Raw genomic sequence first — 25,486 nt, 5'->3', positions numbered from 1 at the left:
AGCCACTAGATATCACACACAGCCTTTATCTGGAGTCAAGCAGTATTCTCATTTGATTTCATTCCATAACATAGCATAACCGAACCTAACCTAATCCAACGCGAACTTAAACTCACCCTCTCGTCCACGATCTTCCCGAATGCCTCCGAAGTCCAATAAACTGTCCAGTCCGGTCCGATAAATATACATACGTCGTCATTCACTTCATTCCGTCCCGTCCCATCATCCCGTCCAATTCGTAACGATAACCATGATATGATACCAAGCCCCAAAGGATTTCCAAATCTCATCTCTCATCAGAGAGTCCGCATGATGCGTCATCTATCCCCGCTACTTACTCACCCACGTTACACTATTCCATTCCATTCACCCTTGTGCCGGACTGGAGAGTATTTCTGTCAGATCCGCTTCTTGGAAGTTGGAGGGTTATGGTGGGTTTGGTAGCTAGCTGTAAGTAGCCGGGTGTTCCCATCTCTCCGTCCCCTTCTCTTGAATGTGCGGTGCTGTCTGTGTCTGTGTGTGTCTGTGTTTGTGTGCAGTGGTGCTGGTGATAGTGACGATAGCACCCGTCCCCGTAAGCCAACTGACTGACTAACTAACTTACAGAGCGAGGTTGTAAGAGTATTCGTCTTCCATGTTTTGGGAGATCCAAAGGACGACGGCGCTGTTTTTGAGAGGGGGGTGGGTTAGCATGTGTTTCTTCCATAGATCATGTTCTGTCGTCTTCTCTTCGTCCTCTCGTCACCCAATCTTCAGAGTCTCTTCAGCTCCTCTTCAACCTTCTCTTCACCCCCTCTACCCCCCTCTCCACCTCCCATTCTCACCACCTTCTCACCCACCCACAAGTCACCGCAAAGCAAAGCAAAGCAAAGCAAAGCAAAGCAAAGCAAAGCAAAGCAAAGCAAAGCAAAGCAAAGCAAAGCAAATAAAAAAATGCAAAAAAAAAACTCACCTCAACCCAACCAACCCATTCGCAACCAAATTCTCCACCCCCATCCTCAGCGCCGGAAAGCCGACATTCTGCACCACATACTTGAGCACAAAAACCGTGACGCCACCCGCCATGCCACCGGCCAAGCTGGCAAAGCCCAAGAAGAGGACCACGCGTGCCTTCCAGGCCACGCCGGACCCGCTATACGAAAAACTGTCGGACGATAGCCGCGCCTTCTCGACGCTGTTGATGATCAACATCCCCAAGGTGGAAAAGATGAAGGGCAGCCAGTCGATGAAGCGGATGTGGATGTCGGAGGCATTGAGCGGGGAGTGGGACCAGACGGCGGAGTCGAGGAGGGTGTAGAAGGCTAGGGAGAACTGGTTGGTGCGAGAAGTGTTAGTGAGTTGTGCTTGGATGTGGATGCGGAGGTGAAGGAGGATGGGGGATGGGGGGGAGAGGGAGCAAGAGGGCGCAGAGAAGTATGGTTGTGTGGTGATGTATGATGTGATATGGGAGGAGAGGAAGAAGCTGTCCCGCTGGATCTGCTAGCCATGACTAACGAAGAGAGCGAGAGATCATGGGCAAGCAAGATCACGCCAGGCTCGCCAACTCCGGCTCCAACTCCAACTCCAACTCCTTGTACCGTCCAGAAGGAAAGAAAGGAAGAGGAAGACATACAAAAGCACCAGCAGCATAAACCCCCGCGTTCCTTGCCCACGCGCTGTTGAGCCATTCAGGCTTGGAGAATCTGAAGAGGCGTTCTTCCGACATTGTCATTTGTTTTTGCGTCTTGTGTGTATCTTTCTCTCGTGTGTATGCTAGGGTTCGAAGGCTCGATGTATATTTTTGTTTCTCGGTGGGTGTCACGAGGCTAGTGTTGGTGTAGATGTAGATGCGATGCGATCGCGAGTTGGTTGCGACAGAGTTGTGGTAGTTGTGGTGGTTGTGGTTATCAGCTGAGTCGATGAGCTGCCTGTCGTCGTTCGACGTTCGATGGTATCGGTCACTGGTTTTACAGAGATAACTACGCGCGATTACAATCGTTGTCTATCGATCGATCAGTCGGTTCGGTCGGTAGCGTAGCTGACGTGAAAGGTGAACGTTTGAAGTCGGCTAGTCTGGCAAGTTATTGACAATGAGGCTGTTGATAGCTTGCCGGCACGGCGCAGCTCGATCTGGAACTGCCTGGAGGATGACGACGTCCGCACGCCGTGGTGCCAGGCGGGCTGGCGGGCAGATGCTCCACTGAAAGCAGGGACCCGCTGTCCAATGACTGTGGGTCAGCCGTCCCAAGGCTGCGGTCTAAGCGTTTAAGTGGCACGTGACACCCTTTTGGTGACACTTTCGAGGAGTGATTCTTGTCGATGTTGTTGATTTCACTAGAAATATGGACCAGAGGCCAAAGAATGGTTTTACGCTTTGTTAATTCAATTCCATACCTACCATGTCTATTCCCATCCTATGTACATACAAAGCACTCCCTCTCCCGAGCACCTTCTTCGAATCCCCCCAAATAAAATGTTCCAAACAAATCAACGCCTTCCGACTTCGATGAAAACACACAGCCGACGGTACCAATTCAAAACATGCGCGTATGAACCTCTCCCCACCCGCGACCAGCAGCCAACCAGCGATAACACCATGGTAAGTAAGTAGCCATGGTTTCCCTCCAGAAGACAAGACAGATAGCGCGGATGCAAAAAAGACAGAAAGAGTTATTATGACGCTATGCGGTGTAATAGTAAACAATAGTGCAAAGCTGAAAATGTCTTCTGCGGGCGTTGGACGGGCAGAACAGCAAGGAGGTCCCCCCATCCAACCAGTCGAAACCAAATGATTCCCCTTTTAGTGTACATACAATACTCAAACTCCAGCAGTGCAATGAGGTCCTCCTTCGGCTATCCCTCTCCTTGACTAAGCAAAAGAGGTAAGCGAGGGAGAAATCTCTGCAACATCAAAGAACCCGATTAGACAATTAGAGACTAATCATATCGTGTGGTGAGGAAGAAGTAATCGGAAGAAAGATTCGTGACATGCCCCTTCATCATGCGATGGCCCTTGTTTCGGCCGAGAAAGGACATCTATGTGTCTCCAGGAGGCGTCCAGATATCAGATTATGGGGAAGCATTACACCATCTGACTCCGTGCCCTGCGCATGGCGAGGCAGCTGTTTGCCGGGCCAGCGATTCAATGGTAACCCAAGAGTTGACGAGTCCGTTTGGTTGCTTCGATTTATCCCTCTTTCAAATCTCGATCTCCTTCATATCCTCGCCGTCTTCCACTGTTGGTTGCTTGCCCTTGGACTCTGTCGCCTTTCCGTTCGCCTCAGTTTCGGGCTTCTTCTCCTTATCCTCGCTTGTCCTTTCCTTCGCGGGAGCTTCCTCCTCACCATTGACCTTGATGTCCTCCCTGCTGTGCTCTCCGCTTGTCCTTGGGGTGTTTACCTCAATCAAGTTGTCACCCTTGGCCTCGGTGGAAGCATTGCTAGCCGTAAGAGAGGTGGTAGGAGGCGCTTCCTCAGCGACGCGCGCCAATGGGCTTGGCTTTCCATAACCCGGTCGGATGGGACTCGACATTGGCGAAGTGCCAGTGAGACGGTGTAGTGACCGACCACGAGGCTCGTTGTGATCTGTTGGGCTTTGGTAGGGAGAGCCGGGAGTAGGAGGAGAGCGCATGCCGGAAGCCGAAGCCATGGAAGGCGCCATGGACTTGCGCTTGTTGGCGGTGCGGCCGTACTTCTGATCCATCCTCCACCTCAAAATCTCGAAATAAGACGGCTCAACGCGGGTCGCCTTAAACTCACGCAGCTTGAGCTCGTTGGTCTCCTCATCGACGAACCACCTCCCGCTGCTAAGATCCTCCGCAACCATGGCAATGAAGTGCGCCCACGACCGGGCCACAACGTACTTTACATCGTAGTCGCGACCAAATAGGATGATTTGACCCCAGTGGCCCCTTGGCCCAGGCGCCAAATCGACAGCCAAGTTGTTGCCGCCCCAGTCACGGACAAGGGGAATCCAGGCAGGATGCGCATACGCCTTCTGAATCGCGAGTGGGGGGACGGAATCCTGCTTGTTCAGAAGTTCTTGTCGCCAGTTTTGGTTGCGGTTAGGGGCATCCTTTGATGATGAGGCTTGAGCGGCAAATGCTTGAGATTGTCGCTTGACGAGCACAGGATCCAACATGAACTCCTGGTTTACTGTCTTCCAGTTCTCCCACTCCTGAACCATCTCCTCGCAGTCGAGCAACATGGACCCGAAAATAATGCCGGTAGGGAGACCACCGCGCTCCTGGCCGTCGTGAATTTGCAGCGACTGCCTGAGATCTTGAGGAAGCGTGCAATCGAGCTGGTATTCGAGTTCGTTCAGATCGTTGACGGTGCACCCCTCGCCAAGTTGGTCGAACAACTCGGGATAGTGCTCCTCGGCCCAACTGTCAATCTTTTCCCACGAGCTGGCAACTGGTGGAGGAGGCGGGCCGCCATTCTGGAAGTTCTGCATGGGGATCTCGCCGGTCGGGCTCTGCATATCGAAGGCATCTTGGTGAGAAGATTGTCGTTGGCTCACTAACCCGGGGGAATAGGGGCCACCGTTGGCGGGACTCGGCATGGGGGATATGGCGCGTCCGCCGTATGAGGTGTCGAAGCTCATGGTTGAACCACGGCCATCTCCTTGGAGGTAGGGTGAGTTGATGTCGGCACGGGAATCGGAGGCAGTAGTAACGCCCGCAAGGCCGGAGTTCCGGTTCAATGGGACATGGCGTCCGCTTCTGTAAGGAGAATCGATTCCGGCATCTGTTTCGCAACCATCACATGTAAGCGATCGAACAGAGTGCGTGGTAGGGTGAAAGGAAGGGGTAACTAACGTCGATCATAGCTGGTCATAGTATGCCAGATGTCCTTAAAAAAGCTGGTAGAAGAAACCATGACGCTTGTCAGCTAGGAACTCTCGCGTTGCAACTGAATTGCTACAAGCGGTGGCGAGCGGAGTGCAACTTACCCAGCCATCTTGGGCAATCAGATGGGGGGGGGTGTATGCGGTCAAGGCCCAAAGTCTGTAGAAGGAATTGCGCTGGTCTTGTAATCCGTCGTTGTCACAGGAGAAGAGGACAAAGGACCAAGAGTCGAGATTCAAGGGGGTTCCCTTGATCAGTCGACGCGCCGTCGGCCGAAGTTGCTCGGCGGATTGGAACAAGTGTCGAAGGCTCCGGAAACCACGTCGAAGATGGTGGACCCCGTAATCCGCACTTTCAGCAGTTATGATGCTTATCGGTGGCCTAAAAAGGTGTAATTGTCGTGGTCTTTCTCTCTCTCCGAATTCGTCGTCGACCTGTGAATCGGTACTCGTGTTGGACTGTTTCGTGGGATGGGTGTTAAAGGGCGGCCGTGGCGTAACGCCGAGTTGAAAAGTGTAAGGGCAGTTGGATGGCTTTGCGGTACCTTTTACTGCAGTGTGTCTGCAGGAAGCTAAGGATGTTGCAGCGGCCTCCTTTTTTTTTTCGGACCAAATGTCGCTGCTGCAGCGCAGGTGGTACCTGGTACGGGGCTACCCGAGCGCGCAGAGGCTTTTTTAGTAGCAGGTTTTTAGTGCAGCTCCAGGTGGCAGGGGGGTGTTTGATGGAGAATGGTCTGTCTTTTTTATTTGAAGACTTTCTTTCCACTCTTGTTGTCGGGTGCACAGGACAACAGCAAGGGGACAACAACAACAAAAACAACAAAACAACGAGCGAAGGATGAACGAGAGTGACTGTGTGGTGGGTTTGCAAGGTGGAAGTGGAAAAGCGGGAAAAGATCAGAACGAGCGGTGCATCCGGGCTCTTTGACAGATAGAATCAAAGCGGCGATGATGCAGTGGGATGCAAGTGAAGTCAGTGGACGCTGGACGGATGCCGAGCGGGCGGTCAAGGTGCTTCACAAGCGTTGTGGGTGGAAAGTCAAAAGTCTGGGCGACCCAAAGAAGGGAAAGTGCAAGTCACGGTGACAAAGTGACACCTCAGCAACGAAAGAGGGAAATGGAAGCAAAAAAACAAGGAGCGGAGGACCGTGGAGGGCCAATTTCCAAGGGGACGAGATATCATTTGTTGGCAATGCACCCCACCCCTTTCTTTCCTTTCCACTCTTCCAATTCGACTGCTGCCCCTTCCAATTGCATTGTCCATTTTGGTTGCTTCTCCATCCCTCCCGGCATCCCGCTCATTGCCCAGAGGGCATTCACCATTGCCCTGAGATCTCTCCAGTGTGGTATTTTACCTACACTACAAGTAGTGAGTGGGTAGTGAAAATGCGAAACACCAGGCTGATTTCTCTCCCGTCTTCAGATTCCTTGATTCTAGTGTAGCACATATTGGACATGGACGGATAACTACAATGGCCCGTCCCGGCCTTTGTTGAGCTGGACTATCCGGGGTTTCCACTTTGGTCCCGTCTAGTCTTCACATGGTGGGGATAGCATTCAGCGGGGGGACGGGTAGAATGGAAGTGCGGACTTGTCGGACACTGACAAATGATCGCTGAAGTGCTGATCGGTCATGGTTAACGAACACTCGAACACAGATGATCCACCGCACCGCTCGGCAGACAACTGATGATTGCACATGTTTGTCTCCGACACGATACGGCTGTCATCCGTTGTCCGCCCGGGTGATCGTTGCTCGCAAAACCCCGAACATACGAGAGCAAACCGGCCGTGGTTGTCGACGACGATGACCTGTCCGGCCGGGCCCTCTTCCGTCAGCTCGACAGGCCCTGGACTGCGACTTGCGCTGCGACCGGAACTGGGCGTGTCTCCAGTATTCAGGGACATCAAGGTGCAAGCATCATCCTGCAGTCCAGCACGATGCCCCAGTACTTGTCTTAGCTGTCACTTTTGTGCGTACACTCAGGTACCTTACTATCGTGCGTAATCCCTCCTGCGGCACACAATGCCCCTTGCCAAGACATTCTTAAGCTTTGCCCCTTGGCCCTTGCTCAAACGACATTTCCCAGGGACAACCACCCACACCACCACAACACAAGGGACGTCACTTCCACTTCTGTTATTTCTCGATATTAACCACCTGCCCCAGGTCTTCTTCAACGCCCCTTTAATTACTGACCAAATACTACTACAAGAAATAACCGCTGGGCACCCAAGAGAAGAAGAAGATTCCATTGCGGGTCCAGGACCCTTCATTATTCTCCTCGCCCTTGTTCACTTACACGGCCGGACGGCCACAACAGCAACGTCAACGGCAACGGCAAACGTCTCTTAAATAAAACAGAGCAGGTGATCCCTTCCATGACGCCCTTTCGCACTTAGTCGCCTCGCACCATCCCATATCCCGTACCGTCCAATGAGATGAACGGGTGATCTCGTTTCATAAAGAGAGCGCAAGTCTTGGGACACGCGAACAGAGACCAGAGACAAGCAAAGACAGGGCAGACAGAAAAGCCGTCAGCCAACCAGATACCCGCTCCTTTCTTCGGTACTGCTCTCCCGTCATGTTGTGTTCCCTCAACTTATACACAAGATAATTTAAACCAGCCCGTCTTCTTCGTCATCCAAAATTTCTTGATCAGTGTGTGCGTCACGGGAGGCGGCTGCCGGCTTGGAAATCCTCACCTTTCCCTCCTGCACTTTACAACAACTCCCTTCACCTTATTCACATAGGACTCTCCTAGAAGTCCAGGAGTCCCGGCCGGCCAGAACATCTCCATCCTTATCCATTCCCTTTCCCCCCTCATATTCACATCCACAGCATTAAAAAGCATCAAGGTTCGCGAACCGTCCAGACCTCATCCACTATTCCGCTTCCTCAGACTACACCAGGATTCCCTCAGTTGCAGACAACTTCCCCATCCACCACATACGGCATCCCCGGCTCAACCGCCGCCCGAGCCCCAAAGTTAGTCCATCGGTTCAAGACATTGGTTAGTTTCGTCTCGCAACTAGTGTACGGTAGGTAGTGTAGTGGACTAGACATAAATAGTACCACCTACCTACCTACCTCCACGTTATTTCGCTTTTTATCACCTTCATTCACCCTTCAACCTCAACAAGCGGTCCTTCCAGATCCATGTTCTTATAGTGTAGGAACTGAAAGATGGATCCCATATTCCCTTATTCCCTTTCCATTCCCCCTGAATCACGGACCTTGGACCTGAATTCCGTGTACTCATTCTGCCGTCCGCCTAGGCTGTCTTCCTTTTAACGTCCACTACCTAGATTCTTCATGTTGTCCTTCGGATGCAAGGCATTGCAGTTCTGCTACAATTATATATGTGCAGAAAGACCCCCGCAACCATGTGTGTGACTGCCATTGCCACACAGCGAGGTGCTGTATGACCGTTGAAATTGAGAAAAAAAAAAGTCGACCAATCTACTAAATATTATCAATATCCTCGATATCAGCGAGGCCGGTCAATACTGTTGGTTAGTTATGTGCGTAGCCGATGTATCAACTATTCAATTCAGTCGACCGCTGTCTTATTGATTTTCCATGATGTGGTCTTACCCAAGTATGACAATGCACCACGCGGGACCGACCACCTTCCGTCATAAAATAATGATATCAAAGCACCTCTCAACAACCTCCGTTGATATTTCTCCCACCAACTTTTCTCCGTACCGGTATTTCTACCTACCTACCCACCCACACTACTCCCATCTAACTAACGCAAAACCCACGAGAAAAACCACGAGGGCAACTAACTAACGCCTCAACGCTCCAAAGCCCCAACGCTGCAGCTAGAGTTGGGGTGGAAGCACTGACACCCTTCATGCATCAAAGTGTGCATACACGAAGATATGTATGCATGCTGCTTTGACAACGTGCAGATAGCAGCAGATCAGATCAGAGCGAGGGAGGCACATGAGAGGGTTCTCGGATCCGAGAGTCTGGTTTGGCTTCGACGTTATGTTGGCAACTTCCACTTGGAGAAAAAAGGAAATGCGGCACGAGGGGCTTGTGGTAGTTTTGCGGTTGTGGGTTGTGCAAATACATATGGTAGGGACGCACGTGCTCCCTACTGGTGAGAGTGAGGAAGATGATTGATGTTCATGGTATCGTTGAGTCGGGGAAGAGAAATACGCGGTGTCAAAGAGTGAAGTTCGGTCCGAAGTTCAAGCTGTGAGATAAATATTGGTTCACTAAACGCTGAAGAGAACACAATGAATGTCGAGTGTGCGAAGTGGACAACTACATGTATCCAACAGAAGAGCAGACAGTCAGCTAAAAAGACCAAAATGACCAGAAATAAGAATTACAACTCATAAAATTATCTACCACTACTACCTTTCTTAAACCATGCTAATGATACCGATACCAGCCAAGTTAAGTTCTAAATGTCCTGCATATCCACCTAAGACTGCCACATGTACTCGCTCAAATTCAGCAACTTATCCGTCATCTGCCTCTTCGCCGCCGCCGCGACACCTCTCTCCGGGTCGGCCAACTGCTCGCTATAGCACAGCTCCACGAGGGCCTTGAGCTCATCATAACTGAAACGATCCTTATCGTCGCCAAAGATCTCCGCCGACTTCCGCGAGTTGGGCGTCTCCGTTCCTTCACCTGCGTCTTCACTCTTCCTGCTGTCTCCGGCGGTGGCGGTGTCTTGATGGGAAGAGGCAACGCCCTCCCTGGCTTTCTCGAGAATGGCATCGATGCCGCGCTCAAACATCTCGAAATAGTTGCTGGCGCGCACGAGGTCGACGCCCTCTTCGATGTTCTTGAGGTTTTGTTGAAGAACGAGAATGTTGAGCTGCATGCGCCCGCACCCCTTGGCGTTCATTGGGGCCGTCATGGGCGCGTTCTTGATCAGGAACCCGTTGATCAACTTGCCGAGACCGTTCCTGACGAAACGGACTTCGCGAAGACGGAGGCACCGGACAAGCACTTCGTCGTAGGCGACCATTTCCGAGTTGAGGCTAAGGATCTCCGGGTCTGGCTCGTTGACTTCCTGGTCAAGTAGGTAGGGCGCCGTGGTAAGGGGAGAGAGTGCGGTTTGGAGCGAGTGTAGGATGCGAGTGCGGATTTCGAGGTGCAGCGTGAGGAGGGCGGTCGAGGCGAGCTCGTCGTAGGAGGTTAGGATGCTGTCAAAGGATCTGTAGGAGCGATTTGTTAGCAACCGGAGACTTTCAAGGTCGAATAAAGGAAACAAGGTAGGGGAAACTTACTCGACGGTCTCCTGCGTCATAGGCAGATAGACGGGTCCTTCCTCGCCAGTTGCCTTGCTCGGGTCGTTCAGCAGCGTCCAGCGCTTCTTCTCCGCCTTGGTCGGGAAGCTCGACTTGGATGAGTCCGTCTCGTTACGCGTTATGTGACGAAGACCGTGGATCTTAACCGACAGCCACTTCATGCTGGTGTAGAGCAGACACAGCGACTGGACCGTGTCGCGGTCCTGGATGATGTCGCTCGCGTCCAGGTCCTGGCCGTTAGCCCACGCGATCAGCTGGTTGACCTCACGGTAGAGCAGCTCCAGGTCGTCCAGGTTCTCCGACTTCCACAGCCTCTGGATCGTCTCGCGGACTTCACTAGGCTCGATCGCGAGGACGGCAGATGCCCGGAGCTTTTCGTTGTCCCTGGACTGTTTATCTCCTTCTTGTGTCTTGGTGACCAGGGCCTTGTACCAGCTGAAGCAGCGGTCGTAGTAACGGAGCATTTGGGTGATGATGAGGGAGCTGAGTGCTTGGTCATGGGGAATGGTGCCCAACATCCTGCAGAAGGCAGTAATGACGGTGAAGAAGGCAGTTGTTCCCTTGAACACTGGCCGCTTCGCGACTTGGGCCCAGTCCGAGTCTTGCTGAAAGGCATCTGCCTCACCGAAGACAGTGTCGCTGAGCTTTCCAAGGGTCTCGTCGAGTTGAGGCTGGAAGACATTGACGAGGAAGTTGTCAAGGAACGACGTCAGCGTGCTCGTAGCCAGGTCGGACCCTGGTGGCACGATGCTCTTCAACCTCTGAAGGAAAATGAGAGTGGGTGGTAGAAGTAGGCTCATGTTGAACACACTGGGCTCTACGAGGGACTTGTAAGTGCCACTGTTCTGCTGGCTGCTTCCGGAACCGTACCCTGCCGACTTCCTCGAGGTTACTGGCTCAGACCGCGGGATAATCAAAGATCCCTTCTTGTTATCTCGGCGCGTGTTGTCCGTCAGTCCTGGTACGGCGGCCCGGATGATGGAGTCCAAGGCCTCATATTCCGAAGCCATCTCTGCCGACTTGGCATCAACCTCAGAGAACTTGAAGAGGTTCTCGCGGGCAGAATCCGCCCTGCCATTCATGCCCATACCAGGTCTGGGTGTCCGGCTAAACTGATAGACATCCGCATCGGTGGTGACATAGTTGTGCAAGAGCGCCCGAATCTCGTTCTGGTAGAGATTCCAAAGCTCCTTGAAGCCGCCTAGCAGTACACTGTTATTGCCAGCACCTTCACGGCGGATCAAAGCCTTGATCGCTTCATGCAGCACACGATGGCCCTCAGCGATAGCTTCGAACTTGCCGTAAAGCGTCGATAGTAGATCGTGAATGACATCTGCTCGCATGCGGGTTTCGCGGTGGCCGTAGATATTAAGGCCGTGAGACCCAGCCGCGCCTCCGCGTAGTGAGCTTGGGTGTTTCTGGTCTACATCGTTGATGGTTTCGTTCACAACTGCGAAAAGCTCCACGGGCAACCTCTGCTTGAGCATATCGACCGCTGTTTCTAGCCTTCCCAGTTTGTTCAGAGCCTCAACGAGGAGGGTCACGTAGTAAAACGTGTCGGCCTCGGGATTCTTTTGCGGATCCTCAGCCACGGACCTTTCCCAGTCAACGGAGTCCAAAATTCCGTGGAAGGGTGCCACGCCTGGGGCATCTCCATAGGCCTCGTGAGAAGTCCCCTGGACCTTTGCCAGGTTCTGCCATCTCTCTTGACAGTATGGCGACTTGAGATAGAGATGTTCGTGTAGTTCTTCCACCAGGATGTCCATAAGCGCGGTCTCCTGGTTTGTGAGGTAGCTTCGCAGGTCACTCAGAGCACCAATATTATCCAGCTCCGGCTTCCTCAACTTCCGTAGCGCATTCTGCAGAACCTCGACAGCGGTCAGGAAACGCTTCTCGGATATCCTGGCCTCCAACTGGTCGGGAACTGTCCGCAAGTCATCCAGCTCGTTCAATGTTTGTAGGACGCCATCGTACATGCGTGACGTGGCATGTAGTTGTTTGAGTTCTGGGTTGGTGGTGCATAGCGCCGTCTTGGAGGCTGCCAGAGACTCCTTGAGGGCGCGCACCTTCTTCTGGGAGGCCTGTATGCTCCCTTGGATCTTGTGGAATGTGCCGATCGAACTGTTGAATCCCTGATGGTGGTCATGGACAATGTTTTTGAGGGAATCTTGTAGGAACTGGTGTGTCTGTTGGAAGTTGCGGTATTCGTGGGCGCGGCCGACGGAGCTGGTATCGAGAAGCTGTAGGGCCAGCTGGACGGGGATGCAGTCTGTCTCGACCATGGCGGGCCATTCTCTCTTGATCAGATCCAGAACGTTTCCAATCTGGCGCTCGGCGTTGGACTGCATCTGCATATCTCCGGCAGCCGTACGGCCACGCTGGGCAGACCGGGGCGGCGGCGCATTTCGAGAGGCAGTGGGAGGCCTTGAAGCCTGGTTGGGGCTGGTGCCATAACGGTCGCTGGCATATCCGTCACCGTAGGGATCGTAGTCATCGTTACGACGGCCGAGGTTACCGTAACTGCCGTTTCCCCGATATGATTGCGACTGCTGGCCGTATCGGTCGGCCATGGTGGTGTTGTTTGACTCGGCGTCCGGGTGTCGCGAGGAGGGAGCTATCGTGTTGCGCGGTACTTCATTATCGATTGGAAATGGGGCCAACTGCCTGTGCGCCGCTTTCGTGTATCCGGCCGGTCTACGGTCGGTATGGTCGTATGTGTCACTGGGCGGACGTCGGCTCGTCACCAGGGGTTTTGTCCAAGGTTAGGTGATGAGGGCGATTTGGTGTTGCTCCAATGTCAGAGGCAAGATGTAGCGGATGTACAAGTGGTTGTTGTTACAGAAGGTCCCGCCGTAGCTATAGGTACCTCTAGGGTGCGTCAAGTACAGCTCTCTTCCCAGAATGGCCCCACTTTCAGGCTTCACGCAGCAGTTACGACGGATCACTGCAGCGAGGTGCACTAACAATTACAAGATCTAGATGCTTCCCACTTGTATCTTCCTCCTTCTCTTGTTCATTCTTCCCTCTTTTAAGTCTGATGGTTGCTCGTCGCCTCCTGCTAATAGGACAGGATCACTCTTGCTTTAGTAGATGATTCCACTCAACCAAAACCAGACATTCCCTCTTTACTACAATGGCAGCCGCTTTCCCGATTCAGCCTGTAGCACGGTTTGCGGGCAAGAGTGAACTGGTCAAACGGCCAAAGGTGAGCACTTGACAACCTACAAAAGACACTTATATGCTTTGTTTGTTAGAGAGATCAAGGAGATTGACTTTGTGAACAGGAATTCGCTTGCTTCTCATATGATTCCGACCACAAGTTCCATCTTGGAGCTCAGTCACTGAAGTGGTATTACACGCCGGAACTCAATGTCGACCTGTCCAAGGGCTTTGAGAGCTTCATCAAGCATGACGACAGTGTAGACGAACATCTGGACAGTCTGCTCACAACCATTGCCGACTATGAGCAAAAGACTTCGAAACCCATCGATGCTCACATCGTAACTTGGAGAGGTATGATGACAAAGGTAAGTAGCTGTTAATTAGCCTCTTCTATCGGAGTGTCTGGCACTGACAATTTTACCCTGGCAGATCATGGCAGCTCCCTTTGATGATGACGGGTTTGAGATGAATGCTACCCTTTACAGAGTTCGTTCACACCCGCCACTTGGCCGTTCACCCAAAGAGTCCTTCTTAGACTAACATGACAAAAGGGTTGCATGTAAGCGATCAGATGGTTTCTCATCAGTGATACTTTGACTGACAACCACAAGATTCATCGAAGAGCATCATGCATACAAGAAGGAGTCGAGAGCAAATGAGCGACCGTGGAATGGACCGATTCCGCAAGAAGTCATGCAATACTGGGGTGAGCAAACTGTCCATGTTGTTCCCATGTGTTGTGTTAACATGTTGATAACGCCTGGCTTCCTAGGCTACAAGTTTGAGACCCTTAGCACACTGCCGAGACCATGGGGAGAGACTTCTCGCGAATTCATCGAAGGTCGCCCCGATCATGCCGTGAACAACAAGGAGCAATACTGCTCAGTAGTGCGTACCGGCATTGGCAGCACCATTCTCTGCATTGGTGGCGAGGTTGATGCTAGTAAGTGCTCCTTTTCCCCTACACTTACTCATATCATCACCCCAAACTAACACTCCATCTCTTCTTACCTAGTATGGGACGACAAACCGAGGACTCCAGGCGACCCTATCAACTGGGTGGAGCTCAAGACGTCGGCAGTGATTCAAAACGACCGTCAGGCTAACAACTTTGAGCGTAAGCTCATGAAGTTTTGGATTCAGTCCTTCCTTCTTGGCGTCCCTAAGATTATCGTCGGCTTCCGGACCCAGGATGGTCTCCTGGTTGAGACCAAAGAGTTCCGAACGATGGAGATACCATTAATGGTCAAGAAGAATGGGCGGCCAAAATGGGACGGCGATACGTGCGTCAATTTTGCCAACGGCTTCCTTGAGTGTGAGTCTTATCATTTCCTTCACTTTTTATACGTTCAACAAAGCCTCTTATGCTTCGGAAAGCAGAACTAACTGGTGTCTCACAGGGCTTCGCCACACTATTACCGACGAGGGTGTATGGAGGATCAAGAGAAGGCCTCGGTCGGCTGAAATTGAAGTGTTCAAAGTTGAGGAGGTGGGCCACGGAGACATCATCACAGATGAGTTCATGAACTGGCGGATCAAGCTCGAGCTTCGTCAGACACAGTCACCAACCGAAGACAAAGGGGCAGACGAGTAGGCTCAAGTCCAGTGTAGAGAGCTACATTGGCCAAGCTATCTGCAAACGGTGGCTATCTTCAATTCTCAGCTGGTCATTAATGGTCGACGGAGAGAGACATAATCAAGGGTGTAATTGAGCTAGACTGTTGACTGACGATGATTGAGCACCGATATTACCCAGGGTGGAAGAAATGAGGACGGTAGGTAGGTGGGTTTTGATTGGGATGTATCCTTCCATGCACCACTGTCCAATAGAAGAAGAGTAATCGAACGTTGGGCAATGAAGGCAGGTTCTCACCAGCTCCTTCTTGCCTGCCAGTTCCAACAGCTTCTATGATCCAATCCCAGTCGCAGCTTCCAAATGGTAAGGCACTCCGCGAGGCGACTTCCATGTCAACCCATCAACAGTTGCGACCGAAGCTCTTCCGTCAACAACTGAGTCTGCTCCCGTTGTGGTCGTCGTCACCCACCATTCACCACTACTGAAGTTCTTAATCATTCCAGACCGCGGGGCCTGTCCCCCTCTTCCTTATTCTTTTTCCTGACAAGCACCTCATCATCTTTTCAACCAACTAGTCATGCTTGTCTTTTTTCATCCTATCCGTCGAATAACCAAAGGCCATCAATTTATTCCCGCTTTCACTCACCCGAACTTCATTTCCACGATTCAAAGATTCGCCGTCTGAACCACTGGGTCTTCTACTCTACCAGCCAATATCGGCCATAAACCAACAACCTCAGTAAGCTCGCAGTCGCTTGACAGCACCATGGCCTCAACCTACACCACGCGTCTTGACACTTCCCGAAAAGAGATTCGCTTATTCGAGCTTCTACCCGCCAACAGTCTCGAAGAGCCCATTCGATGCAGACTGTACAAAACTCGGCTATCGATAGAAACGGATTACACTGCTTTGTCATACGTCTGTGGAGATCCGACAGCTACCTCTCCCATCACTGTGAACGGTTTGCCCTTCCAAGCAACTCACAACCTTTGCGCAGCTCTAAGACGCATACAATCCAAATCAAGCCTCCCGACAACACTCTGGGTGGATGCAATTTGCATCAAACAGTCTGATAACGACGAGAAGTCTTCTTAAGTCCAATTAATGAGAGATATCTATCACAACGTTTCGCTTGTTACAGTCTGGCTGGGGGGAAACGACAAGTACACCGATGAGGCAATCGTTCTCATTAAGCTTACTCTGTCTTCACAGGCGTGCTTTTGCAAGCGGAGAAGAACGACATTATCACGGGTTCATCGCAAGTGTCAGCTCCGTTGCGGCGGTGAGAAGCACTTCGAGACAAGTTGCTCTTAAGAGGTTCTTGTCTCGGCCCTAGTGGAATCGTATATGGGTAATTCAAGAAGTTATCGTGTCGCGGCGGGCAAAAATTACATGCGGGACGACAGATATCGACTGGGATGATATACAACATGCCCGTATATTTTGGAGAGTTCTGCACTTCAGCTCGGTTGGCGTTGACTACGATAAATCGGACAAAAGCAGACTGCTCTATGTGCTCAACAGCAACAAGCTAACGACTTTCTGCAATCTGTCCTTTAAACGCAGCCTACCGGGTTATCAAACGGTTGCGGACGGTGTACGAATCTTTGCGGGGCTCGATTCTTTCCGGAACACTGATGTTGAATTGGAAAGGATCATTACGGCGTCTTGCTCCTTTGAGTCAACCGATCCAAGAGACAAAGTATACGCCTTGCTCAACCTCTTTGAAAGAGATGGCCTCGCTATAGTACCAGACTACAATGCAAGCACGACTCAGGTCTATGTCCATGTGGTGAAATCGATGGTCAAGCTCACAGGGTCACTGTAGTTGGTTGCGTTTACTGGTGGGATCGATCATTCCCAAGGTCCTATTCCGGGTCTTCCATCTTGGGCGCCGGACTTGAGGAATAAAAAGGAAAGGGGGCCTTTATGGGAAGGCCTCTTGTCTTGTAGAGCCTCATCTTCAGAAGTGGCAAGAGCAGCAATCTCGCCTGACGGCAAGGTGCTCATGGCCGACACACTTATTGTTGACCACTTGCAGCTTACCGATCCCAATAAGGACAAAGATGAGATCTGGAAACAGGGCGAGCAACTATGTCGGTGGATGGACATTGTCTTGCAATACCGAACACACTTACACACTTCAGCTTCAACGGGTTGGATTCCAGAGAAGTTGTTTTCTAAGCAGTTCTTTGCCGCTGTTCTTTGTGCCCAGGTTATTGATTCCGAGCTCGACGGCCGTGGCACAGACGCTGGACGATGGGAAAGAGAATCCGTTGAAGAATTGTGGGCAGGTTTCATGGCATATTGTGGATACTTGGACCGCCTGCTGGATGTTGCCCAGTGGTGTAAGGAATATCAGCCGGATGCTCACGATGAGCTCCATCCTAACCACCAGTCAGTCAGTCCAATGCACCCTATGATGGTTGCTGTACCGCCAGCTATCTTGAAAACTCGCCATGTATCTAACAGTAATCGACCGCCGCCACAGCCACATTTGCATGATGAAGAAAATATCAAACGGTTTTGCAGACTATGGGGGTTCACTGAAGACGAAAGCCTCTATATTTCGAGGACGAGACTGAACAGGCTGATAGTCAGAACTGCAATACACAGGACATTGTGTTTGCTGCGGCGCTGTGGTTTGCCCAAAGTGCGAATGAATACACAGCCTACAAGTCTTTTTTTTTTATCACGAACCTGGGCTTCCTCGGACTGGGATCCCAAAAGATTCGGCCTGATGATAGCTTAGCTATCATTCGCGGCTGTCGCATGCCAGGTTTGATTCGGAAACATTCAAATGGTGACGGCTCTTATGAGGTTCTCGGGCAATGCTATGTCAGGGCGTTGATGGATGGCAGTTACATCGAGAATCTGCGTGCCGAGGGGAAGCTGAGCTTCAGATGATGGGTGTATTTACCATGAATCTATTCTTTTGAAGACTCGGGCCATCGATGTTTGCAAAGACAGGAATTGGGAGTGGGATCTTTGGAATCAGTAGGTAAGAGTTCCCCTGTTAATAAACACCAAAATATGCCCCATAGCTAACGAAGTTTTATAGGACGTACACGGCCATACATATATATGGTCAGCTCTCAACATGGGCTCACTTTCACTTTCACTTTCCAATTTCACTCTTCATATGAGGTATCTCGCCAGGACCAAGATGAGTCGGGAAGAAACATGTACTATTTCACTTAGCCATTTGGATACTTGCTTTATTTCCAGCCGCATTTCAGTGATACTATGGCAAGGTCGTACAAATGTACCTGCATGAACCTCAGCTCCAACAGCATATGTCGCTATTGGTACCATCAAGAGAACAGAGCCCGGGTACAAGATCCGAAAGGCTTAAACTTGTATTACCGAAACTAGTTGTGCTGTCAAATTGGTCAAATCGGAGTCCTGATAGATGGACTCCAGTTTCCTACACTCCTTGAACTGACCATCGGTCCTAATGTATTCATCTCAGTCTTCCTGTATTCCATGAGAGTCTCTCTAATAAGCAACTTTAACTCACAAGGTGGGATTGGACTTGCCAGTTCCGAGAGGTATCTCAGAAATGCAATATCCAAGAGTCACACCCTCGGACGGAAGCGGATGTCTTTGATGACACTCGTCGGGTATACAAAACTGATACTGGCTGACCGAAACAAAACACCACGGAGAGCAAGCACTTTGCCTCTGAGATCAAATTGAGAAGTGCTTTGTAAGTATTCCACTCATCATCACCATTGCGGTCAGCGTCCATTTGCGTAGTAGGGAGGGGAGTACAACTGAAGCTGGGCGAACTGGCTTATATGCACCCCTGACCCAAGGGCTTATCAGCGTATCTTAGCGCCGATCCTGCCCTGGCACGAGGAGTTGGGGTTCGGGCCAGCTGGGGCCGCATGGACACCAAATGACCAAATCCGGCCTATCAGAGAGCTCATATGATAGGATCAAGTACCTTGTAGCTGACTCCAGCTGCCCAGAACCGCCTAGCCGGAGTGATAAGCGCATCACCTGAACGGAATGTTGGCAATCGCAACGCCTGCCCTCGCTGCGCTGTAACTGTAGCCTGTAGCTGTAGCCTATAATCGGTACCTACACCTTTGTAAGCTGTTTCACCGACCGACCGCCTTCCTTCTTGTTGCCATCTCTCGTTGCGTGTCATCGACTCGTCCTCTTATTTCCTCCCCATTACCTTTCTTCCTTCTCTTCTCCGAAACATACAAATCCATCCTCAAAACCCAGTTATACACAATGGTTCGCGCCACTCCCGAATACCTCGCCGCCCGTACTTCCATGATGTCTCTCCGAGCTCAAGCCCTTGAGCAGTCCCTGATGGCCGCACAAGCATACTACGCTGGCCCCCAGCAGCCCCAGCAGCCCCAGCCTGTTGCTGCCAACAAGGCTTGTGCAAAGGACCTCAAACCCGAGGCCTTCACCAAGCCATACCTCGAGTTCATGACCGAGAACCCAACCGTTTTCCACGCTGTCGGTTACTTCAAGGAGAAGCTCGAGAAGGCCGGCTACAAGGAGGTAAGCCGTCACAGCTCCCCAGCCCCCCCCGCAGTTTGATACAACCGAGGCGCAAGAACCGTAACTGACTAAGCGTGTTATTGGTTATAGCTTCACAGCAGAGACTCCTGGTCTGGCAAGATTCAACCCGGTGGCAAGTACTTCACGACTCGCAATGGCAGCTCCATCATCGCCTGGGCTGTTGGCAAGGCCTATAAGCCAGGCAACGGTCTTGCTATGGTCGCCGGTCACATCGACGCCCTCACCGCCCGCCTAAAGCCTACCAGCACCAAGCCTACCCACGATGGCTACGTTCAGCTCGGCATTGCCCAGTATGCCGGCGCTCTCAACAGCACATGGTGGGACAGAGACTTGAGCATTGGTGGTCGTGTCATTGTTAAGGACCCCGAGACGGGCAAGACTTCTTCCAAGCTTGTCAAGCTTGACTGGCCTAGTATGTTGTCCTCCCACCCCAATTTCATCCGATAATAGCTAACCCACATATTCCAGTTGCTCGTATCCCTACTTTGGCTCCTCACTTCGGCATTGGTATGACCGGTCACAACAACCAAGAGACCGAGATGACCCCCATCATCGGCCTCGATAACAGCGATCTTGGCTCCTCTTCTACCGCCTCTTCCGAGCAGCCCCTTGGCGGAAAGAACTCCTTCGTTTCAACCCAGCCTCCCAAGCTCGTCAAGCTCATTGCTTCCCAGCTCAAGATTGAGGACTACAGCAGCATCCTCAACTGGGAGCTCGAGCTCTACGACTCTCAGCCAGCCCAGGTCGGTGGTATCGACAAGGAGTTCATTTTCGCCGGTCGCATCGACGACAAGCTCTGCTCGTGGGCCGCCTTCATGGCCCTCCTCCACGCCCGTGACGATGAGGACTCTGGCGTCATCAAGCTCGTAGCACTCTTCGACGACGAGGAGATTGGCTCTCTCCTCCGCCAGGGTGCCCGCGGTAACTTCCTTCCCATTACCATCGAGCGCACCGTCGAGGCTCTTGTTGCCAACACCAACACTCTTTACCAAAACGCCTTCACCGGCGGCACCGGTCTCGGCCCCGGCCTCATGGGTCAGACCTACGCCAACTCTTTCCTCGTCTCCTCGGACGTCACCCACGCTGCCCACCCCAACTTTACCCAGACCAACCTGTCCGGTCACTCTCCTCGCCTGAACGTCGGTGTGGCCCTCTGCGTCGACGCCTCGGCACACATGACCACCGACAGCGTGTCCATGGCCATCCTCGACCGCGTCGCCGAGCTTTCTGGCTGCATCAACCAGAGGCACATGATCCGCAACGACAGCCGGTCTGGCGGCACCGTTGGCCCCATGCTCAGCAGTGCCATGGGTGTCAAGGCTGCGGATGTTGGTATTCCCCAGTTGAGCATGCACAGCATCCGTGCCACGACTGGTAGCTTGGACCCCGGTCTTGGTGTCAAGTTCTACAAGGGCTTCTTGGACGAGTGGGAGAAGGTTGATGGCGAGTGGAGGGCTTAGGTGTTCGATCTAATTTGATGTGTTTTATGATGGAATTTGGGATGGCATGGGATGGCGTGGTGTTAATGATGGGTTTTTAATCTGTAATGAACTGAATGATGAGCTACTTGATTGGATAAGAGAGAGAGAGCATTGTGGTGAATCGAGGAAAGGTGTGATGCTTTCAGCGTGTTGTTCGATTCTCTAGCATTATAGAGGAAGACTTTGTGGTATAGACGATATACTTCGCAGAGGCATGTTTCTAGATTTGGCAAGGCTCTCTTACGCACCAAGGTCCAATCCATTAGAAGGCAAAACCGCTGTGACTGAACCTCGATATAACCTCTTTGAAGATTTTGTGCTGCATCTACATTAGGAGTATGTGTTTAACCCTCCGTCTAAACCATCCCAAACAAAAGCCAACGGGTATCATCAACTTCAAGTCTTGAACCATGCCTTCCATGCCCAGGCTCTTGGTTCATGCCTCCATGATGTCATGGCTTCCAATGATCTAACGCCAACCTGAACCGACAGATGCTCCTTTCCCGATGCTCATGTCCATCATCAGAACTTCGTCGGAATGAAATGCTTCGAATCATCCTGCTGCTCCGCCCTTGTTTGCGGAAACGCAGCAATGCCCGCAATGATGCCACAAGCCATAAATCCCAACGAAATGATAGACCAAATAACACCCCAGCACTGCGAAGAGCCTCCATATCTCTTTGCAAAGACGCTGGCATCCGAGCTGTTGACCTTGCGCAAGATCAAATCATCGCACTGTTTCCATCGTCAGCAACGCTTTCCAAAACCAACCAACCAACCAACCATCCGAAAAAATAATAAAAGAGGGAAAAGTACTCACAATATCCCAAACACTATACGTCGAACTCATCACCCCAATAAACAGCACCACATACCTCAACGCCTCCGCATGCGCAATAAACCAACACCCGACCAGCAATCCCACAGCCGCCAGAATAGTGCCTATGGTCAACCAATCCCTCCTCCCCCACCACAGCGTCAACAGGAAACACACCCCGATCACAAAACTCGCAACCTTGCTCGCCACGATATTAAACCCGCAAAACGTCAACAACGCCCCGATCAACGAACTGCCCAGATACCCCGCGGGTAACGTCAGCCCGCTCCGGCCACCTTGCATGTGCGTCACGCCCCCTTCTCTGGGGTCGAGACTGATGGATAATACCCGACCGCCAGTGAGCACGCACGTGATGGCGTGCCCGAACTCGTGGAAGGCGATCACAAGCATCTTGAAAGGCCAGAGGATGGAGCGGATGTAGGGCACGTTCCAGAGAATGGCTATCGCGGCTATGTAGGCGAAGATTACGCCGAGGGTTATTTTTTGGGTGTCGGATTTTAGGGAGAGGTCGCGGGAGAGTAAAGTGGTTGTGGAGGCGAGGAGAAGGGCGCGTTTGGCTATTGCTAGGGCGGTTCCTGGACTTGGGCTGCCGTGGGATAATGGGGTTGTTGGTGCCATGATGGATGTGTTATGGTTATGTGTGTAAGTGGTTGTTTAGTTGGAAACGAGCGAGTATCGAGATGTTCGATAAGTCTATGTCGTATATCGAGGATCTTGTTCGACTGCCGAAGTTGACGTCGACTTGTTTCGCAAATCCGCAAAGAACGGGAACAGTTGAAAGATGCTTAAAAATTACCAGGCCAGCCCGATGTTGTTGAAGGAAGAAGACAAGAACAAGCAAACAAACAAGAGATTCGTAAACCTTAGCTACTTTACAGAGGCTGCGCAGATGACAACCAGCACATGATTGCGCGTCCCCCCTCCAACCCAAGCCTTCCAAGAACGCGAGACCCTTGCTGTATGGGCGAGGTGATCTTTGCGGCGCGGTTGTTGGCGCTGGGCATTGGGATGCGCGGCCTATGCCCTGTGGTGGCTGTGACCCTGCCGTCCGATGAGATGATTGGTGGTCCCTTGTAAGTCACTGCCGCTCGCTGTTGGCGGAATGTTCCACTGTAAACTTACGGCCCCGCTGCGGCGCCGCCCCGGACGGGAAGTTTCAGGACGGTGGGGACCGGCAGCTAAGGTAACGGGCGGCAGTGAGCAGGTGGTTCTCCACTGTAAGCAGGGCGCTATGGTAGAACGGGATGGCCCGGGCATCATCATCTCTTCCTACGACATCAACAACATGGAAATAAGCAATGTGATCAACAAGTGCCATCTCCTGGAACAAATGTCAGGACGCCAGGGTTGCTTTCACAAATGTCTTACCCGAAGGACAATTGGCATTGAGTGAACCAACACCGGAACACCAACCAGGTACAACCTAACAATGGGTCGACAATCGAGGCCATCATCCATGGCCCGAGCATCTCCGGTCCGGATGAACATGTTCGGCCATATGCGTTTGTCGTTGGAAGTGGGAATTTCAGACGGGATGGAGGTCGGCTTCTCCAAACCGCAGGCAGGCGTCACGGGAATAATGTCTTCAACAACATCGGAACTCGGAAGCTACCATCATTGCCGGGAAGGGAAGGCCGGCCATCCTCTGTCACCTTGCAGCATAAAGAATGCGAGCATATATAACCTTCCTCTGGTACGCATAATACCTAGAGGTACCGGAGACATCTATCCTCATCAATGAGAGGTCAATTAAGTTGACCAATTTGTCCCACTCGGGATGTAAGGATAGAGTGTTTGCAGTGTCACAGCAGAACGGGAAGAAAACTGGAAGGGCGGGACCGAGCGATTGAGGAATGAGGAGGGGGTGCTTATGTCACCTATAAAAGGCTGTTGTATCCACGAAATCTTCGACGTCGCAAGCCTTTCGTATGCTCACGTCACAGAAAACAACTGTGGTAACAATGTGGTCCGCGGCTTGGCTTCTGTTGGGTGCCATCATCAGTGTTGCTTCCCAGGAAACGGGGAACCACCCGGACTGGCTGAGATGGTGCGGTAAAGTCTATAAACCAGAGTAAGAAACAGCTCTGTGAATATGACGGAAACCCAACTAACTTCCGGTCCAGATATCCCTCCTTTGATCCCGGTGGCCAAACACTTCCACCGACACCAGACCCTCAAGCGCCTCTCCTTCACATTCAGTTCAAGCCCCGATACAGCCTCTACCTGTCAAGCGAGACCCAAGGCGAATTCATCGTCAACGCCGAGATCTCCCAGTTCCACGGGACTCACTGGAGCAGTAACAACACCTCCAACAATGTTGAATTCCAAATCAGAACAACCACAGACGACAAGGTCTTGGTCAAAGATTCCGTCCTCCTCAACTCAACCGGCACCCTATTCACCTTTAACCTCACCGACCTAGGCGCCCCCAGCCTCTCGCCCATCGAAGTTACCCTCACCTACACAGGATCATCAGATCCGTCAGCATCCCTCAAAACAACCCTCCTCTACCTCCCCACCAAAACCTCCGGGAGCATCACCAGAATCGACAACCTAACCGGCGGCCTCCACCACCTCAACGCCTTCACCAACCACACCTTCCACCCCATCTTCCCCTACGGTTTCTACGCCTCCTACGACACCTTCCTCGGCCTCCCAGGCAACTCCTCTTTACCCGCAATCCAGTCCTACTTCGACCAAGGTCTAACAGCCATGGTCCCGCTCTCCCATCACCCCGAATCAACCCCCGCCTTCGCCTACCTAGACTCCCTAAACCTGCACTACATGTTCGACCTACGCGAGAACTACACCAACCAATCCTGGGTCTCCTCGCAAGTCTCCTTAGCAGCAAAAGATAGCTCGGCTTTATTCGCGTACTGGTCCGTAGATGAACCAGATGGTTGGCAGGCGCCCTTTTCTGCTCCCCTGGAGACCTATAACACAATAATGAAGATAGACCCGTACCACCCCGTTGCAGTGGTTCTCAACTGCCAGAATTTTTATTTTCAGGAATATTCGCAAGGGGCAGATATTCTCATGGCAGATATCTACCCCATCGGCACGCGCGAGAGTTCTGCTAATTTGACCAGTTCCAAATGGGGAACGCCGTGTAACACAACCTACGGTGATTGCGGGTGCGATAATTGTTTTGGGTCGGTCGTTGATGTTAGCAGTCGGTTTGAGGATTTGAATAAGTATGAAAAATGGTTGGGAATGTGGCCAAAGACAAAAATGTTTAATCCCCAGGCTTTTCATGGGGAGGGATACTGGGCTAGAGATCCCACAGAGGAAGAAAGTTGGGTGATGGTGTTGTTGGCGGTTAATAGGGGGGCTAAAGGGGTTTTGAGCTGGGTGTGGCCGGCTAGTGAAGCTTTGGGGAAGGCGCATGGGAGGTTGGCGAGGGTTGTTAGTGGGGATGAGGAGGTTGTGAAGTTTTTGGTGGAGGGGAGGGGACCGACTTTTGTTAATGTGGTGGGCAAGGATGGGATTAAGGGGATTGATGCGGCGGGTTGGGTGATGGAGAAGGACGGGGGAGGGGAGAAGATGTTGGTTAGTGTGGTTAATACGGGGGAGGAAGGAGTGGAAGGGGTGGTGGGGTTGGAGGTGCCGGTGGGAAGTAAGGTTGGGAAGGTAGTTTGGGATGAAAGTGGTGGTGGTGATGGGGGGTGGGAGGTCAAGGAGGGGAAGTTGACGAAGAATGGTATAAAAGGGATGGGAACGGCGTTGGTGATTTTGGAGTTGAGTGGATGAAGGCCTATGGTTGGGTATACGTGATA

General features: G+C 51.9%; 7 protein-coding genes across 7 annotated transcripts; 3 read left to right on the top strand and 4 right to left on the bottom strand.

Moving 5' to 3' along the window:
* Positions 1-83: 83 nt before the first annotated feature.
* Positions 84-2,048, bottom strand: SMAC4_04406 (uncharacterized protein). Its single transcript, XM_003343700.3, has 3 exons — positions 1,613-2,048; positions 953-1,311; positions 84-664 (listed from the first exon to the last, which is right to left on the bottom strand). Exons 1-3 carry the CDS (start codon positions 1,709-1,711, stop codon positions 601-603), a joined length of 522 nt encoding a protein of 173 aa, XP_003343748.2. The 5' UTR covers positions 1,712-2,048; the 3' UTR covers positions 84-600.
* Positions 2,049-2,356: 308 nt separating this feature from the next.
* On the bottom strand, positions 2,357-5,389 carry SMAC4_04405 (uncharacterized protein). The gene is made up of 3 exons (XM_003343699.2): positions 4,933-5,389; positions 4,799-4,842; positions 2,357-4,727 (listed from the first exon to the last, which is right to left on the bottom strand). The coding sequence occupies exons 1-3, from the start codon at positions 4,938-4,940 to the stop codon at positions 3,178-3,180; spliced, it is 1,602 nt and encodes a 533-aa protein (XP_003343747.1). The 5' UTR covers positions 4,941-5,389; the 3' UTR covers positions 2,357-3,177.
* Positions 5,390-8,846: 3,457 nt separating this feature from the next.
* SMAC4_04404 (uncharacterized protein) lies at positions 8,847-12,702 on the bottom strand. The gene is made up of 2 exons (XM_003343698.2): positions 10,087-12,702; positions 8,847-10,014 (listed from the first exon to the last, which is right to left on the bottom strand). The coding sequence occupies exons 1-2, from the start codon at positions 12,675-12,677 to the stop codon at positions 9,273-9,275; spliced, it is 3,333 nt and encodes a 1,110-aa protein (XP_003343746.1). The 5' UTR covers positions 12,678-12,702; the 3' UTR covers positions 8,847-9,272.
* A 448-nt stretch (positions 12,703-13,150) lies between these two features.
* On the top strand, positions 13,151-17,398 carry SMAC4_04403 (uncharacterized protein). The gene is made up of 7 exons (XM_024655556.2): positions 13,151-13,312; positions 13,392-13,634; positions 13,699-13,793; positions 13,881-13,975; positions 14,042-14,212; positions 14,285-14,584; positions 14,670-17,398. Exons 1-7 carry the CDS (start codon positions 13,241-13,243, stop codon positions 14,861-14,863), a joined length of 1,170 nt encoding a protein of 389 aa, XP_024511432.2. The 5' UTR covers positions 13,151-13,240; the 3' UTR covers positions 14,864-17,398.
* Positions 17,399-19,056: 1,658 nt separating this feature from the next.
* Positions 19,057-21,012, top strand: SMAC4_04402 (uncharacterized protein). The gene is made up of 3 exons (XM_066090105.1): positions 19,057-19,370; positions 19,461-19,803; positions 19,860-21,012. The coding sequence occupies exons 1-3, from the start codon at positions 19,092-19,094 to the stop codon at positions 20,849-20,851; spliced, it is 1,614 nt and encodes a 537-aa protein (XP_065946025.1). The 5' UTR covers positions 19,057-19,091; the 3' UTR covers positions 20,852-21,012.
* Positions 21,013-21,394: 382 nt separating this feature from the next.
* Positions 21,395-22,888, bottom strand: SMAC4_04401 (uncharacterized protein; the record flags this gene model as incomplete). The annotated part of the gene is made up of 2 exons (XM_003343695.2): positions 21,693-22,888; positions 21,395-21,607 (listed from the first exon to the last, which is right to left on the bottom strand). The coding sequence occupies exons 1-2, from the start codon at positions 22,326-22,328 to the stop codon at positions 21,395-21,397; spliced, it is 849 nt and encodes a 282-aa protein (XP_003343743.1). The 5' UTR covers positions 22,329-22,888.
* A 783-nt stretch (positions 22,889-23,671) lies between these two features.
* On the top strand, positions 23,672-25,460 carry SMAC4_04400 (uncharacterized protein; the record flags this gene model as incomplete). Its single annotated transcript, XM_003343694.1, has 2 exons — positions 23,672-23,781; positions 23,834-25,460. The coding sequence occupies 2 exons, from the start codon at positions 23,672-23,674 to the stop codon at positions 25,458-25,460; spliced, it is 1,737 nt and encodes a 578-aa protein (XP_003343742.1).
* Positions 25,461-25,486: the final 26 nt, after the last annotated feature.

Source organism: Sordaria macrospora, chromosome 2 (assembly GCF_033870435.1).
Source record: "Sordaria macrospora chromosome 2, complete sequence".
Classification (NCBI taxonomy): domain Eukaryota; kingdom Fungi; phylum Ascomycota; class Sordariomycetes; order Sordariales; family Sordariaceae; genus Sordaria; species Sordaria macrospora.
The sequence above is the reverse complement of the archived record's forward strand: the minus strand, read 5'-3'. Positions and strand labels throughout refer to the sequence as shown.

Excerpts from the sequence above, each read along its gene's own strand:
- SMAC4_04406 (XM_003343700.3), bottom strand. The coding sequence starts at position 1,711 with ATGACAATGTCGGAAGAACGCCTCTTCAGATTCTCCAAGCCTGAATGG. Across the intron at positions 1,312-1,612 it reads TTTATGCTGCTGGTGCTTTT|TTCTCCCTAGCCTTCTACAC; the intron begins GTATGTCTTCCT and ends CGCACCAACCAG. Across the intron at positions 665-952 it reads AATGGGTTGGTTGGGTTGAG|CGCCGTCGTCCTTTGGATCT; the intron begins GTGAGTTTTTTT and ends TCTCAAAAACAG.
- SMAC4_04405 (XM_003343699.2), bottom strand. Across the intron at positions 4,728-4,798 it reads TATGACCAGCTATGATCGAC|ATGCCGGAATCGATTCTCCT; the intron begins GTTAGTTACCCC and ends GTTGCGAAACAG.
- SMAC4_04404 (XM_003343698.2), bottom strand. The coding sequence starts at position 12,677 with ATGGCCGACCGATACGGCCAGCAGTCGCAATCATATCGGGGAAACGGC. Across the intron at positions 10,015-10,086 it reads ATGACGCAGGAGACCGTCGA|ATCCTTTGACAGCATCCTAA; the intron begins GTAAGTTTCCCC and ends TCGCTCCTACAG.
- SMAC4_04403 (XM_024655556.2), top strand. The coding sequence starts at position 13,241 with ATGGCAGCCGCTTTCCCGATTCAGCCTGTAGCACGGTTTGCGGGCAAG. Across the intron at positions 13,794-13,880 it reads CTTGGCCGTTCACCCAAAGA|ATTCATCGAAGAGCATCATG; the intron begins GTCCTTCTTAGA and ends GACAACCACAAG. Across the intron at positions 14,213-14,284 it reads TGGTGGCGAGGTTGATGCTA|TATGGGACGACAAACCGAGG; the intron begins GTAAGTGCTCCT and ends CTTCTTACCTAG.
- SMAC4_04402 (XM_066090105.1), top strand. The coding sequence starts at position 19,092 with ATGGTTCGCGCCACTCCCGAATACCTCGCCGCCCGTACTTCCATGATG. Across the intron at positions 19,371-19,460 it reads AGAAGGCCGGCTACAAGGAG|CTTCACAGCAGAGACTCCTG; the intron begins GTAAGCCGTCAC and ends TATTGGTTATAG. Across the intron at positions 19,804-19,859 it reads TGTCAAGCTTGACTGGCCTA|TTGCTCGTATCCCTACTTTG; the intron begins GTATGTTGTCCT and ends CACATATTCCAG.